We start from the raw sequence: 16,484 nt of genomic DNA on the forward strand, positions 1-16,484 counted from the left end.
AATCAGACTTCTGATCTACAAAACTGTGAGATAAGAAACGGGGTGTTAACATGCTAAATCTGTAGCAATTAGCTATATAGTAATAGAAAAGTGATCATTTCATTATCCGGTTATGTGTTTTTATTCAGTTATTATCTAATCAACAATGTGTTTTTAAATTAGAGTGAAGGTGTGTTTTGTTTGTGTGTGTGTGAGGGAAAATGGTGAACAGAATACTAATTATTTTTTCCAGATTCAACTTGTGTACATGCACACACATAAAGTTCATATATATAAATGTTAACCCATATACCTTTTACAATTATTAATACAGTAGCATATACACATATTTAAGTATATTTTTTCTAGTTGGAGAAAGACAGTTAAAAGTCTCTCAGTCATTATGATATCCTTCTTTATATCATTTATTTTATCATTCCTAACATTTATCACAAGACCTATCACATAGTAGTTACTCAAATAAGTTTTGTTGTCTATAAATTTCATAGGGGCTTCCCTTGTGGTTCAGCTGGTAAAGAATCCTGATGCTGGAAAAGATTGAAATCTGGAGAAGAGGACAACAGAGGATGAGATAGTTGGATGGCATCACCTAAGTGATGGACATGAGTTTGAGAAGGCTCCAGGAGTTAGTGATGGACAGGGAAGCCTGGCATGCTGCAGTCCATGAGGTTGCAAAGAGTCGGACATGACTCCATATATATATGGAGTATGTGCTGTGCTGTTCTTAGTTCCTCAGTTTCGTCTGACTGCAAACCCATGGACTGTAGCCCCCCATGTTCCTCTGTTCATGGGGATTCTCAAGGCAGGAATACTGAAGTGGGTTGCCATGCCCTCCTTCAGAGGATCTTCTCAACTCAGGGATCAAACCCAGGTCTTCCTCATTGCAGGCAGATTCTTTACCAGCTGAGCCACCAAGGAAGCCCAAGAATACTGGAATGGATAGTCTAACACTTCTCCAGGGGATCGTTCCTACCCAGGAATCAAACTGGGGTTTCCTGCATGGGGTGGATTCTTAACCAGCTGAACTTTAGAGTATGTATAGGATGCCAACTTAAATGTTACATGAGATAGGCACATATGACGGTCTGACCTCCACTAGGGGAAATGTTAGTGGAAACTAATTTCTCAACTTCATTAACTCATTTGGAGACTATATAACATGGTAAAGTGTTCAACTGTAACTCTGTCACTTAATTGCTTTAACACCTCTAGCAAGCAACTTCCTTCATGCTTTCTTTTTTCTTTCTTTTTCCTCCATACGGCACAGGTTGTGGGATCTTAGTTCCCTGACCAGGGATTGAACTTGGGCCCTCAGAGTGAAAATACAGTGTCCTAATCACAGGACTACCAGAGAATTCCCCCTAATGCTTTATTTTTATCATCTTAAAAGCTGATGACTATGATTAGTATCATAAGGAGGTCAACATTAGCTCATAGAATGCCTTCATGCAAACTAGAAAATATTGCTCCCTTTCAAAGATCATTTATTTCCATTTGTAGGGCAATACATATACCTATGCTGTCTGCATTATTTATGTCATCCTGATACCTTGCACAATCTGAACAGCTGTACCAGAGGTCTCACTCAGGCTGTTGTCAGGATCAAAGGTTATAGTCCACATAAGGATCATAGTTCAACACCTGATCCACATTAATCCATTTTGTGTAAGTAACTGTCATCCTCATCTTTCTCATAAATATATTATTTAAAATATATTTAGTATTATTTTACCAGAATAGAAGACTAAATTTGTATGGGTGAAAGTCCTGGCATATAGTAAGTAGGGCATGGGAAAATGGTTGCAGGGCCATGCTTAGTAAGGACCTTGAACACAGTAATTCCTCAGTAAATAACTGCTGATTGATTACATTCTAATTTTCTTAAAGAAAATGTACTTATACATTATGATACTTCTAGTTTGGTCACAAAATTCTCTTCACTCTTTAAGTGAAAATACACACCACACCATTTATTTTAATAACTGAATTGTCGAATACGTGTAAATTTGGAAGCAAAATGTAACAAAATTCTCCAAAGGTCCATGTGGAAAAAAGAGGCATTATTTATAACCATCAAATTGCATCTACTTTATTGCCTAACCCATGATCAATTCAGAATCAACAATTATAACAAGAATCCTCATGGACAGAGGAGCCTGGTGGACTACAGTCCATGGAGTTGCAAAGAGTTGGACATGACTTAGTGACTAAGCACAGTACAGCAAGATAGATTAAGAGCTTTCCAGGTGGCACTAGTGGTTAAGAACCCAACTGCCGAAGCAGGAGACATAAGAGACATAGGTTCAATTCCTGGTTCAGGAAGATTCCCTGGAGGAGGGCATGGCAATTCACCCCAGTATTCTTGCCTGGAGAATCCCATGGACAGAGGAGCCTGGTGGGCTACAGTCCTTGGGGTCGCCAAGAGTCATATATGACTGAAGTGACTTTAACACATATGCAAGATAGATTATAGCAACCTAATATATATTACCACTGCAGATGGTGACTGCAGCCATGAAATTAAAAGACTCTTACTCCTTGGAAGAAAAGTTATGACCAACCTAGATAGCATATTCAAAAGCAGAGACATTACTTTGCCAACAAAGGTCCATCTAGTCAAGGCTATGGTTTTTCCTGTGGTCATGTATGGATGTGAGAGTTGGACTGTGAAGAAGGCTGAGTGCCAAAGAATTGATGCTTTTGAACTGTGGTGTTGGAGAAGACTCTTGAGAGTCCCTGGGACTGCAAGGAGATCCAACCAGTCCATTCTGAAGGAGATCAGCCGTAGGATTTCTTAGGAAGGAATGATGCTAAAGCTGAAACTCCAGTCCTTTGGCCACCTCATGCGAAGAGTTGACTCATTGGAAAAGACTCTGATGCTGGGAGGGACTGGGGGCAGGAGGAGAAGGGGACGACAGAGGATGAGATGGCTGGATGGCATCACTGACTCGATGGATGTGAGTCTGAATGAAGACCGGGAGTTGGTGATGGACAGGGAGGCCAGGCGTGCTGCCATTCATGGGGTCACAGAGAGTCAGACACGACTGAGTGATTGAAGTGAACTGAACTGAACTGAATATATATTACTAGCACACGCTATATGTATATATGTAATATACCAGTTATGTCTGTTTCCCTCAGAAAATAATGATAATTTTATTATTAATCTAAGTTTGTATTTTATGTTGCAAGTAGGTAGCATTGCAAATATGGCTATCAACTACACCGCTAAATGAATATCCTAGATCACCAGGAGGAACTGTTATGCAAACCTATTTTTTTTTTTTTAATTTTGGAGCAACTCATCATCCACAAATATTTTTTAAAAATCTATAGTAATCATCTATTTGCTTTTTAATTGAAAAAATTTCTTTTCATTTGTATAAGATTCATACTACATTACTCTAATTAGGTGTTCTTAGAGGATTAAGAGTCAGATATGACTGAGAAACTAAGCACAGTACAGCACAGAGGATTCAAACCACCACTATAGGCCCTTTATTCCATCAGAAACTGGTAATTTAATTTCATAATTCTAAATAAAGCCTATAATTTCAGTACTCTGGTAGTTAGTTTCAGTGTATGTGGGTTGGCCAAAAAACTCATTCCAGTTTTTCATAATATGGAAAACCCAAACTTTTTGGTTAATACAATATCTTTGAGGAAAGTGGTGGTGGTTGGGTGGGGGGGCGGGGGTGAGGTTCAATTGCTGCATTCTTCTTTATATTAATATTAAAAACAAGGACATTTTAATATAAAAAGCATGGAATTTTAATAGATATAAGTTGGATGCTATATTAATCTGCTAGGTCTTCTATAACACAATATCATAGACTAAGTGGCTTAAACATTATACATTTATTTCCTCGCAGTGCTGAGGCTAAAAATCCAAGGTCAAAGTGTTGGTGGGTTAGTTTCCCTCAAGACTTCCTTGGAGGGTAGATCGCCCCACCCAGCTCTGACTGTCTCTTCATATGACTTCTCTCTGTGCACAAGTTTCCTTGGTGTCCCTCAGTTCAGTTCAGTCTCTCAGTCATGTTCAACTCTTTGTGACCCCAAGAACCGAAGCACGCCAGGCCTGGAGTTTACTCAGACTCATGTCCATTGAGTTGGTGATGCCATCCAACCATCTCATCCTCTGTCATCCCCTGCTCCTCCTGCCCTCAATCTTTCTAAAGTCCCCCTTTTTAAAAGGACACTAGACAGATGGTTGAAGAAGGCAGTGGCACCCCACTCCAGTACTTTTCCTGGAAAGTCCTATGGACGGAGGAGCCTAGTAGGCTGCAGTCCATGGGGTCACTAAGAGTTAGATATGACTGAGCGACTTCACTTTCACTTTTACTTTCATGCATTGGAGAGGGAAATAGCAACCCACTCCAGTGTTCTTGCCTGGAGAATCCCAGGGACGGGGGAGCCTGGTGGGCTGCTGTCTATGGGGTCACACAGAGTCAGACATGACTGAAGTGACTTAGCAGTAGCAGCAGACAGATGATATTAGGACCCACTCTAATAGGCTTTCTAGGTGGTGCTAGTGGTAAAAAAAATCTGCCTGCCAATGCAGAGGACAAGAGATGCCAGTTCAATCCCTGGGTTGGGAAGATGTCCTGGAGAAGGAAATGGAAACCCACTCCAGTATTCTTGCCTTGGAAATTCCATGGAAAGAGGAGCCTGGACAGTTACGGTCCATAGCGTACAAGTACAGTTATATTCTGAGATGGTATAGTTTTAGGATTTTGACACATGAGTATTGAGGTGGTGCAGTTCATCCCAAAGCTGATGCTATAACTTCTATTATTAGGAAATGCAATTTCTGAATTCCAATTTTTGCCTTTTACCCAATAGTTATGAGACTCTTGACCAAGCAACTGGTTTGTGCTTTAGAGTTTTTATTTTTAATGACCCTGATACCTGGACTGTTTCTCTCAAAAAATAGCTACAAGGCCAAAAGATTAATGATTCTAACATACATGTCCTTAAAGTATCAAAGTGCTATACAAGTAAGAGTCCTTTCTATAATCCTAATTGTGTAAGATTTAAATTATTAGTCTTATAACTATATGCTACAGTCCAAGACAAGAATTTTTTAATTAATAATTACTTATCTTTTGTTAACTCATCAAACTTGTTGAGAAGCATTTACTTTTTTGTTTTTCTATCTTGCTGTTTAGTACCCAGAAAGCAAGCTGAGAGATTCTCCCCTTTCTTATCTGATCCTTGATCAAGCAAAGTAAAATTTAATCACACCCTGCCCTCTATGATTTTTCAGAAAAGTTATAAAAAAAAGGAAAGAAAAACAAATCATTCAAGATGAGTAGATTGCTATAAGCTACCTTTACTGAATTTGTCTACTGTCACCTAAGCCCTGTTTTTAACTCATCTTCTCATGAACTTTACTCTTTGTGAGCAATTTCTCCTACCCCCAAATCAAAAAAGCTAATGCTACAGAGATTTTAATTTAAAATAGTCAACCGAAAATCAATTATTCTGCCTGATCCTGAAAAGGGCCAATGTGGCAATTAGTAGAAGGATTATACTTTTGCCCTAAGAATTCCATAGGCATATTATAGTAGGATTTTATATCCTGCTTTCAGGGAAGGATAATGGAAAATATGGGGGAAGGGAGAGAGAAAAAAGCCACTGCCATTAAATAAGTTCTTAGAACAAAACATCCTTCAGTGCTTCATTTAGCAAAATATGTCATTTCAAAAGTGTTTCTGAGTGAAAGTCAAATGAAAATTTTATACACTGACTATAAAGAATAAAACATCCTCTGGGAAGAAATTTACTCACCCATGAAAGGTAAGAAGCCTTCATCCCAACCCCAACTGCTAGATTAGTTGTGGATAAATGATGGATTGTATCATTTCTGAGAAGGCTCCTTGCTCAGCCTTAAGCCTGGTCCCTAGAGAGCCTTGCAAGACCATTTGTTTACTGTACCTCATCCCTTAAGCCATGGAGATTTTATCAGAGTTGTCGCTGGAATTCAATAATTTTACTTTATCCCCTTTATTTTCCATCATTTCAAAGTTCTCATTCCTTGTAGTTTCCAGTCCAGGCTGAGGGACATGAGTCCCTTTTTATCCTATGACCTGTGAACTGGAATCAAAGCTGGAAAGCAGTGACTTCTTGAAGAAGAGTGAGGCCTTTTGTGATGCTGTTTTTGCTCCACCTCTGTGAATTGTAGTGCACTCAGTTTATCACCTCTGCCTCCAATCAAACTTGCTTAAAATGGCAGAGGCAGACTTTCAGAGATCTGTTAGCACATAACAGGGTGGTATGAAGAGAAATGTCACCCCTCCATCCCATCCCCACTGTGCTGGGGAAATGAACCAACCTGAAACAGGCCCTTTCAATTCACAATTATACGGTTCCTCACCTTCTGGTCTCCCCTTCATAGCAACTCTTAAGTGAAGGTCTCTTTATTATTAAAGGAGGGTCAGTGTTTCTGGCCTCTTCATTGCAAAAGAGGGAAGCCTCGGAATAAAATGAAGAGCAAAACAAAAAGAATTGAAAGAGACATAAACTGCTCTCTTGGGCCTCATATGTGCTACCTTTAATCTGCAAGATCATTTCAGCTTCTCTACCTAACGAAAAGCTTAGCTTTGTAGCTCTCATATATTAGCTCATTCCAAAATGACCTCTAAATCACTATTACTCAGAAACAAGGACCATACTTCCATTCATTTTATTGTTCCTAGAGTCTCCTTTCAGTGCCCTATCCTGCTATTTATTTTTAAAGGGCAGTATCTGTTTGCTAATAACCTCCCACATGAATTTTATTTTATTTCCCTGACCTCTGTTAAAGAAAGATAGAAGGAAACTGTAAAAGGATTTCTACCTTTCATCCTAGGGGAAAGGTCAGCCTATGAATATAAGAAGTTCGTTAATATCCTCCCATCCAAATAAAGCTCAAACTCCACAACAATGGAAATACAATCAAAGCAATGGTCAGTTCATGCAGCGACACATCTAACCCTAATAACTTAGAGCCATTTTCATTTTTCACAAATGCTTCTGTTCCTATTACTCAGGAGACATGGTGTGTTTACTGCATTTTTCAATCAGAACTGATCATCTCCAAAGTCAGAGTGAGATAACTCTGCTGGGATAGTGTCTGTTTTTCAAATGACACTGTATTTTTAAATTAGGTGGCCTAAGGATTCCTTTTAGGAGTGGAATTCTTCCTTACCTGAGTCTATATAAAAACAACAGTGAGTTGAAAGAAATGCAAACTCCACTTTCACCAATAACAGTCAAATCAGAAGGCAGAGAAAGATTGTAAACAATTTCCTCATCTCTTAAAATGAGAAAACATCCGCATTTCAGGACAGCCATGTCAATTAAGCAATAAACAATTATGAACTAAACTGTTTTTTTAACCATATATCTTAACTTTAATCAATTCTGCAACATGATGTGTTGGAAGAGTTCCTAGGAAAAGTCACCTGTCCTCCAATAATCTCTATATCTACTTGTCTTAATTTTGAGTGTAATACGCCTAAGTACTAAAAATTGTTAGCAACTTTACTCGAATTAGTGTATATGGTAAATTATTGCTACCCCTAGCCACAACCTTACAGAATAAAACTGATTTTCAGTAAGAACGGGAGAGGCAGCAATTAGGGTGCTCTATCAAAAAACCCTGAGGGTAAGGTGCTTGGTCAGAGCTCTGGACAGATAGAATATAGGGGAGGGGTGTTGGGTGGAAAGAAGATCTTATGGAAAAGACAGTATTTCAAGCACTTTACTGTGGGATGGGTACTATCATGTCCATTGTACAGACAAGGTACTAGAGACCTGGAATGAGTACTTTGTTGCACAAGAGCAAAGATGTTCATTTGGAGGAACTGGCTTTGGTGTCAAGCAGCTGGGATTCAGACCATGCCTTGTGACTGCCCCCACCCCTGCCACAGATGAAGAGAGGAAAAGAGAGTGAAGAGAGCACTGTGGCTCAGGTTACTTGGGTCCTCTGCCTGGCCAATATCTAGTCTCCTGTTATTCTTGACTAGCAGGACCGTATATTTTATTTTGGGAAACCCTGAGGAATACACAGTGCCTCATGCCTTAGGTGATCAGTTCCGGCAAACAAGATCTAAGCAGAAACCTACTGAGTTTGCTTTCTGTAAAAGTTATCATCCTCTGAGAAACAGAAAGACTCAGCTGGCACTTGCTGTTTCCCTGTTTTCTTCCCATCTCTCTGGCGGAAATGGATTCATTTGCTAGGGAAGGTGGAAAAGTCCTACTGTGGCTGAAAGACTGACAGCTCCATGCTAAGAATGGCAGAGGAAGCCTGCTGTCATTCTGGAGCAGCCATATCAATCCTGGATTGTCCACTTTGGCACTTTTTTTCTTTCTATGAGTTTCTAAAAGTAAACTCTCTTTTGTCTGAGCTCTTTCTTCTGTTCCCTGTGCTCAAGTGCAACGCTAACACATAAGGGGATATGCAAAAATAGAAGAAAACCCAGCTCTTGCAGAGAATACCACCTTGCCTGAGTTTGGCACCATATGTAGTGGGTACTCACAGAGCTCTATGCCACGTTCTTCCACTGTGTGCACTTACACTGCTCCTGTGGTTGCAGGATCTACACAGAGACCTACCTTCACAAGAGTACAGTGGATATGGTTTAGCTATGGCACTGCAGTAGAATTTGGCAAAAGACAACCTGTAACAGTGTCAGACTTTACTTTTTTTGGGCTCCAAAATCACTGCAGATGGTGACTGCAGCCATGAAATTGAAAGACGCTTACTCCTTGGAAGGAAAGTTATGACCAACCTAGACAGCATATTGAAAAGCAGAGACATTACTTTACCAACAAAGGTCCGTCTAGTCAAGGCTATGGTTTTTCCTGTGGTCATGTATGAATGTGAGAGTTGGACTGTGAAGAAGGCTGAGCGCCAAAGAATTGATGCTTTTGAACTGTGGTGTTGGAGAAGACTCTTGAGAGTCCCTTGGACTGCAAGGAGATCCAACCAGTCCATTCTGAAGGAGATCAGCCCTGGGATTTCTTTGGAAGTAATGATGCTAAAGCTGAAACTCCAGTCCTTTGGCCACCTCATGCGAAGAGTTGACTCATTGGAAAAGACTCTGATGCTGGGAGGGACTGGGGGCAGGAGGAGAAGGGGACAACAGAGGATGAGATGGCTGAATGGCATCACTGACTCGATGGACGTGAGTCTGAGTGAACTCCAGGATTTGGTGATGGACAGGGAGGCCTGGCATGCTGCGATTCATGGGGTCGCAAAGAGTTGGACATGACTGAGCAATTGAACTAACTAACTAACTAAGATAAATGCAACCTGGGGTCTATTTTTTTATGGAGTATAAACTGATAATGTTTATTTGTATGTTTGTTTTTCCATTTTAATTATTTTACAAACAAATGAAGACAAAGAAGAATATACAACTGAGCTCACAAAAGCTCAGTAAAACCTAAAATATTTTCTATATGATCCTTTACAGAAAAAGTCTACTGGTCCCTGCAGAAGGACAGGACAGTGTAAAGTCAATATGAAAATTATCACAACTATCCAGTTTTCAAATCTTAGCCTCCCATAATGCCATTTTTATATTCCCTGGTTGGTCAATGAGTCACCAAATCCACATCATGTTCTACAGTAGAACAACTCTAAATGATTTTCTGAAGGAAGTTAGTGGAGGATGATAAGGAAAAAGGAAAACGATCAGAACAAATACACTTCTGACTTAAAAGGAAGAATCTAGTTTTAAGTATATAAACATCAGATTGCCAGAAAAGAACATACATCTGCTGACCACTGATTGTTGAAAAGTAAGTATCGTTAAGCATTCAACAGAAAATCCTACAAGGAATTACATATTGAATGCCTCAGAATAAAAGCACTTTTCAGGAAGACTTCCCTGCCACAGGTGGTACCAAGCTTTCATTCCACAAATAACATTTCCACTATTCACTTTAATTCTCATCATACAAAATGCTAGACTAACAACTCGATTGAAAGCCCTAAGGAAAAAGATGATGATTTTCCTGATTTTCAATTCTCACAGCTTCATAGGGCCTGAAAGATGGTTAGCTGTTTAGATACTTGGCAAATTATTTCAAATAATGTAGAGAAAAAAGGCTTTCACTTCTAATATAAGGCTAAATAACTATTTCTCATAGTCAATGGTAAGGGTATAAATTATGAAATTTCTCTAATTTCACATTAAAAAAACTCATCCCAACATGAAATCAGCTTATTGCTAAATCAGCCCCATTCAAGAAGGTTTTCTTTGACCTTATATGGCTGTTAGTGAAAGCTTACTTCTGCCTCATGAATAGTAGAAAATACCCTTTCAACCTGGACCTATACAAACACAGAAGAGGAAGAAAATATGTGCCTGTTAACCTTGCAGATCCCCAAATATCTCAATTTCATTTGATTTTCATTGTTTTTCTGTATGCGTGTATACCTTCTAAAGCATTTTGGTCATCAGCTTCTCAGAAGACAAGCTTTTCCTCTTCCTCTGTAACATCCAATTTTTTCTCTGTTAGAATTTTGTCATTTCAGAGCTTTCACAATGTCATAATAAATTATATGCTATATTGGTCTTCTTATCATTTTAAAGGGTAAATGGATTTAGGAAAAATAAATCATTGAATCAGCGATTTTTACCTAGTATTTTGTAGATACAACATACTTTGTCTTCAAATCAAAGATAAGATACTTTTGCTCATACACCTTGCACAAAATTCCCCTTCTTAAGAATCAATCGTCAAGGTTTGATTTCTAGTATTTATCTTTCACAATGAATGTATGTACAGTCATATAATTATAAAATTATGCAAATATTTTATGTAGATCAGTGATGATTGCATATAAATGTTATAAAACAACACATTACAAAGCACTATGATTAGGGAAAATGGTAATTGTGAACATCTGGATTGAGAAATTTAAATCTGAAAAAGTCTGATATTTTTCATAAAGCCTTTTCTCAGTGTTTGTCCAGATTTCATTTGGTACTGACTGAAACCACTTATCTGAGACAGGCTAATTAAATGTAGATCCAAATATGTTACTCAGATGAAACACCCAGGTTTTTTAAAAAGTATTTTTCTCTCTTTGTTATGTAACTACTTTGGTATAAGAATTTTTTTAGTGTTGCTCTTGAGAATATTCAGCAATTTTGATATCTGAGAGTACACTAAGAATGGCCAAAATGAGAAAACATTTAAAGTCAAACACAAAATTTCATTGAGGAAAACAACTATATACCTAAAATTGCAAAAATATCTTGAGCAGGTATGAATTTCATTTTAAAAACTAAGGAAGAAGAAAATCTATCTCTATTTTCAATGAAACCACATGTAATTTCTAATTTGAGGCTTTAGTCTGGCCAAAGCCCCTCATCTCTGTGAATTGAAGGACCTACCTTTTTCCCCCAAACACAAGTATGTTTACCTTCTGGGCAAGATGGATATTCAAAGTACTTCCAAACACTGGTGGAGAAACTGGCCTTTCAGAGCAGGTATTCAATCAATCAGGGCAGATGCCAACTGACAAACAAAAGTCTCGTCCACTAGTGTGGCCCTGTTGGCTATCGATCATGTTCCTAGAGGCAAAGAGCTGGCATGGGAGGGGGAGTGGAATATTTGTCATCCACCCACTTCGGCATTCACTTTGAAGTCTCTTTCTTTTCTGGGTTTGAGCTTTGACCACAAAGGTCTTGCACCTTGTCTGTACCACAAATCCTCTCCAGCCTGATTCTCCTACTGAGCTCTTTCTTGAATACAAGGGGGAACATCATTATTCTCTTTTCTTCAGCAGCATGGAGGGAGAGGCTATGCAGTCTTTTCATCTCAATCGTTTTTACACTGTAACAGGTATAAGTTTCAGGGCATTTCTCCTTCAACCTGCCTTCCTACAAATGGATTCCACAAAGCTATCTCAGGTCTCTGTTGTGTTTCTCATCAGGAATTTAATGATATGATCAGGATAAAAATGCAAGCCTCCAAAACTCAATAATTTAATTTTTTAGTCTGATTATGCCATGACAATTTTTCCTTGCATCTAATGAGGAGAGAACTCCTCTATGGCACTTCAATAAGGGAAGCCTAAGACTGAAACAGAGTTAAGTCCCACTTCTTATATAGAAGAAATATAGTCCAGCTATTTATATTTTTCATGGCCAGAGTATTTTGATATTGTTGTCTTTCACATAATTATACCATCCACATTCATATGCATGATTTTGAGATTTCTCTCATTTTCCATTTTAAAAAACTTTGTGAAGGTGTAATTCACATACCATACAATTCACCCATTTAATACACATAGTTCAATGTATTTAAATATATTAACAAGAGTTGTGTAACTATCACTGGAATCTAATTTTAGAACATTTTCATCACCTCCAAAGAGACTCCAACTCATTAGAAGACACTCCTCAATCCCCTCCAACTCACTGGCCACTGGCAACTTAGCTACTTTCTGTCTCTAGAGATTTGCCTATTGGGATATTTTACATGAATGGAATCATATCATATGTGATATTTTGTGACTGGCTTGTTTTCCCTCACATGATGTTTTCAAGATTTATCCATGTAGCATGTATAAGTATTTCAATTTTTTATTGTTAAATAATATTCCTTACTATGGAGTTACCACATTTTATTTATCCACTATTTTCTTCTTATTATACTTTTTCCTTTTATCATGCCTGGAGCATTATCTATGTTATAGGAGTCAAGAAAATGTTTTCAGAATTAAACTGATGAAACTGATATAAAATTAGAAATACAGTAAACAACTGCAACTCCTTCCAACCAAAAAACTGATCTATTCAAATTGAAAAAAGGCAATTAATGTAGATATTCAAGAACTCATATGTTGAGAAACTTTAAAAGCACCAGGAAACATGGAAACAGTGAGTAAGCATTGTTTCTGCCTTCATCAAAACATTGTTTCCATCTAAAGAACTTATAAACAAGTAGATAATAGTGGAGAATGGTAACCATAATTGTTATCTCTATAATATCAAGCAATAACAATGAAGGATTTTCTTTTTTCATGTTGACTTCACAGAACTATGTAGTTGTTTGAGAATGATACTGATAAGCTGATATGCCTGTTTGCCTGGGTGGTAAAGACTGATACTAGTAATGCCAGATTTATTAATGCAAAAATCTAGCAGACTCTCCATACTCCTCATGATAGAGGATATTAAAAAGAAAGTGTAGAAGACTTAGCTGTGGGTCCTGTTATTACTTACAATTTTTATTTAATGGCATTTTTCTCATGACAAAACCCTTAATGGACTCTGAGTTACATGCAGAGGTACAATTAGAATTAAGACTCTTGTATTAAGAGTTCTGAATTTGATATTATAAAATCAAAGATATTCACCACATGAATGGACAAATGTAGTTTTTATCTTTCAAGTTCAAAAGAAAATATGTTCAATAATTTGTGTAGCACTCTAGACACTAATAGAAATAATATGGGAGCTAAAGCTTGATTAGTTCATTATTCTTTGTATGTGTTCCTCTGCCTCAAAATGTGTGAGATAAATTAGTGGAGAGGATTTTATTCCCTTTTAGTGCTGTGTTTTAATGGATTTTTTTCTCTTCAAGTATAATTTTCCTAGGAGTAACACAATCACATTGAAAGAATTAACCTTGTATTTTCTTCCCTTCATGAGTTAATTCACACAACAAAACCACATTTAATGCTCTCATTCACATAGTCATTTTAAAGGAAATACAAACAAAAGTTTTTTTAAGTTTTCAGGCTATTTGGAAAATAAAAAAGAATAAGGTGAAATAGCAGTCATCCATGAAAACAACTGACATTTAGTTTCACATGTAAGGTAAATCTGAATGGCAAGAGAACCTTTCTACTCACAGGTATCTAAAGATTCGTCTGAATCATCAGGGCAGTCAGGGTCTCCATCACACAGCCAGCTCTGGGAGACACAAGTCACGTGATCGTGGCAAAGAAATTCACCAGGATCACAGGACTGCTGATCTGAAAATGAAAGTGTTTCAAAATAAAATATGAATGATCTGAACATGAATACGAGAACAGTACAAAGATGAAATGTGAGAAAGCAATGCATAAAAGGTACATGAATGGGATCCACACTTTCTATTCAGCTGCAAAGCTAGACCAATTATTTTTCTTAATTTAACCCACTCAGCTCAAGCACTCAAATTCGAAAGACGGAATTTTTTGGAGTCTCACACAACCTATCCTAAAAATAGTTAAGAATTCTGTTTGTTTTGGGGGCTACAAATCTTTCTCATGTCAGTTAAGGTATATATATATTCCAGCAAGAAGGTTAATAGAAGATGTTGATCCAAAGCAGAAGTTCTTAAGCAGAATCTTTTAGTTTCCTACTCTGGCCCAAGAAAAGGAAGAATCAGCCAAAAAAGTGAAACCTTGTACATAAATACCATCTCTTAGTATTCAGTTCTTAACCGTTCACCCCGATGCTGGAACTTCATGCCTCTCTATCTATTAGATACCCCATATCATCTTATTTTCTCTTCTCTTTTTCACTGAAACTTCCCAACTGAAAGCTTCTGCTTCTCGACAATGAGAGTGATAGAACATTCCATAAAGCTTTGCTCTAATTCAGGTTTTTACATTTGTTTGCATTCAAAATTCCATTATTTTCCTTCCATTGTTTCAGAATATTTAGGATCTGTTGCCTTTCATCAAGTCCTAATAAATTCATCAGATGCTGCTTTTTGCAATAGTCTTATTAGTGTCCTATAAGTTTATTCAATAAAATATTTCCTTTTTAAAATAATTTTAAAATATGTCTGATATAAAAATGTTTTTATAATTGATGACCTCTGAGTATAAAGGAGTGTTAGGATTGTTAGACATTTGATATCACTTATTCTTTATTATGTATATATATATATATATAGATGAGTATATATGTTTATATATATATAATATATACAAATGAGTCAAGATAAAAGAAATTCATCAGTAAATATGTCTTTTGATATACATCAAATACATATTCTAGGTGATATGAAAGCATTACACCATAGCTTAATTGACCTTTTCCCACTAACAATATGCAAAACGATGGCACATTTTCCACTTAGTGGTTTGATAAAATATAGTATGTCTTTCCCTTCTCTCCCTCAGCCTCTTCTTCCAACCTCAAAGTAACTTAAAACAAGAATACTTTACAGTTCATAGGAAGACTTCCATGGGGGCTCAGATAGTAAAGCATCTGCCTACAATGCAGAAGACTTGGGTTCAATACCTGGGTCAGGAAGATCCTCTGGAGAAGGAAATGCCTACCTACTTCAGTACTCTTGCCCGGAAAATCCCATGGACAAAGGAACATGATAGGCTACAGTCCATGGGGTCACACAGTCAGACACAACTAAGTGACTTCACTTCACTTACAGTTCACACATATCCACAAAACATACATCCATAATTAACTTTTCCTACTCTACACCATGATATTTTCTCAAAGTTCATACATTTTTACCTTATTACATTTTCAATAAATTCACTATCAGTTCCATACTCATTACCACTGCTATCATAATCGTTGTTTTTTTCTAACATCAGGCTGCTTCTGTATATTGTGAATTTGGCCTTAGAGCTGGTGCTATCGAATCAAAGATGTGGAAGTCTCAGTCTTTGTCTTGAAAAATTCACCAGCCTACTTGTACCAACAGAATCAAAAGGAAAAAAAAAGTACACCGTATACAAAAAGGTGCCAAATAAATGATGTAGAAAATAACTGCTAAAAGGAGAGCTCACAAGTAGAGACAGATGGAGATGAAGAAAATTTGGGGGATGTACTAAAGTATTATTTTAAAGGTAGGTAGGATATGGCTAAATGAAGAATAAACATAAGACATTCCAGACAAGAGGTAGGATAAAAAAAAGCTAATGCACTAATTACTAAATTGCATTTGAGACAAATATTTTATATTGTAATTGAAATGACATTCACGTTATAAGATCTAGGTTTTTCTCCACCAAACATTATGTGTGATATTTATAAGTATGTTCCAATGCTAGAGGAAGGGGACTTAAACTTTGCTTTTAGGCAGTCATGTACATGTAGTTAATGCAAAGAGACAGAGACTATATAATTTATTATCAAACTGGGAGAGATCTTAGAGTGAAGGAAGACATTAATAACTACCCTGGGGCAACAAGTATAAACCAAATCTCAACCAGAAAAATCAGAATGACTATTGATTATAACTATAGCTATTCTGCATTTGGTGACTTTTGAGATGCTAGGTTGTCCCATCCTTATTCCTCCCAAACTATAATTGCTATAAGGAAAGGGAGAAAAAATGGTGCCTTGCTAAGTGCCATTATATAGTGCCATAAGTAAATGATCAATAAGAATTTGAAGTATAAAGAAATGAAAAGGGCCATACAGAACAATTTATGGGTGCTGAAAAATAATGTCTCAAAAACATAGGTCATATTTAGTAATGAAGGACTTTAAGTACTGTAGGAAGCATTC

The 16,484-nt window shown here is 37.2% G+C and overlaps 1 protein-coding gene across 1 annotated transcript in view; it reads right to left on the reverse strand.

Moving 5' to 3' along the window:
- The window catches only part of LRP1B (LDL receptor related protein 1B), a 2,178,569-nt gene that overhangs the window by 1,782,094 nt on the left and 379,991 nt on the right, over positions 1 to 16,484 (reverse strand). The window contains exon 2 of the mRNA XM_086368415.1: positions 13,865 to 13,987. Within this exon, the coding sequence (XP_086224541.1) occupies positions 13,865 to 13,987 (123 nt within the window). The remainder of the gene's footprint in view (positions 1 to 13,864; positions 13,988 to 16,484) is intronic.

Source organism: Bos grunniens, chromosome 2, assembly GCF_055505025.1.
Source record: "Bos grunniens cultivar Pamir isolate PY7600 chromosome 2, Bosgru_T2T1.0, whole genome shotgun sequence".
Lineage (NCBI taxonomy): Eukaryota > Metazoa > Chordata > Mammalia > Artiodactyla > Bovidae > Bos > Bos grunniens.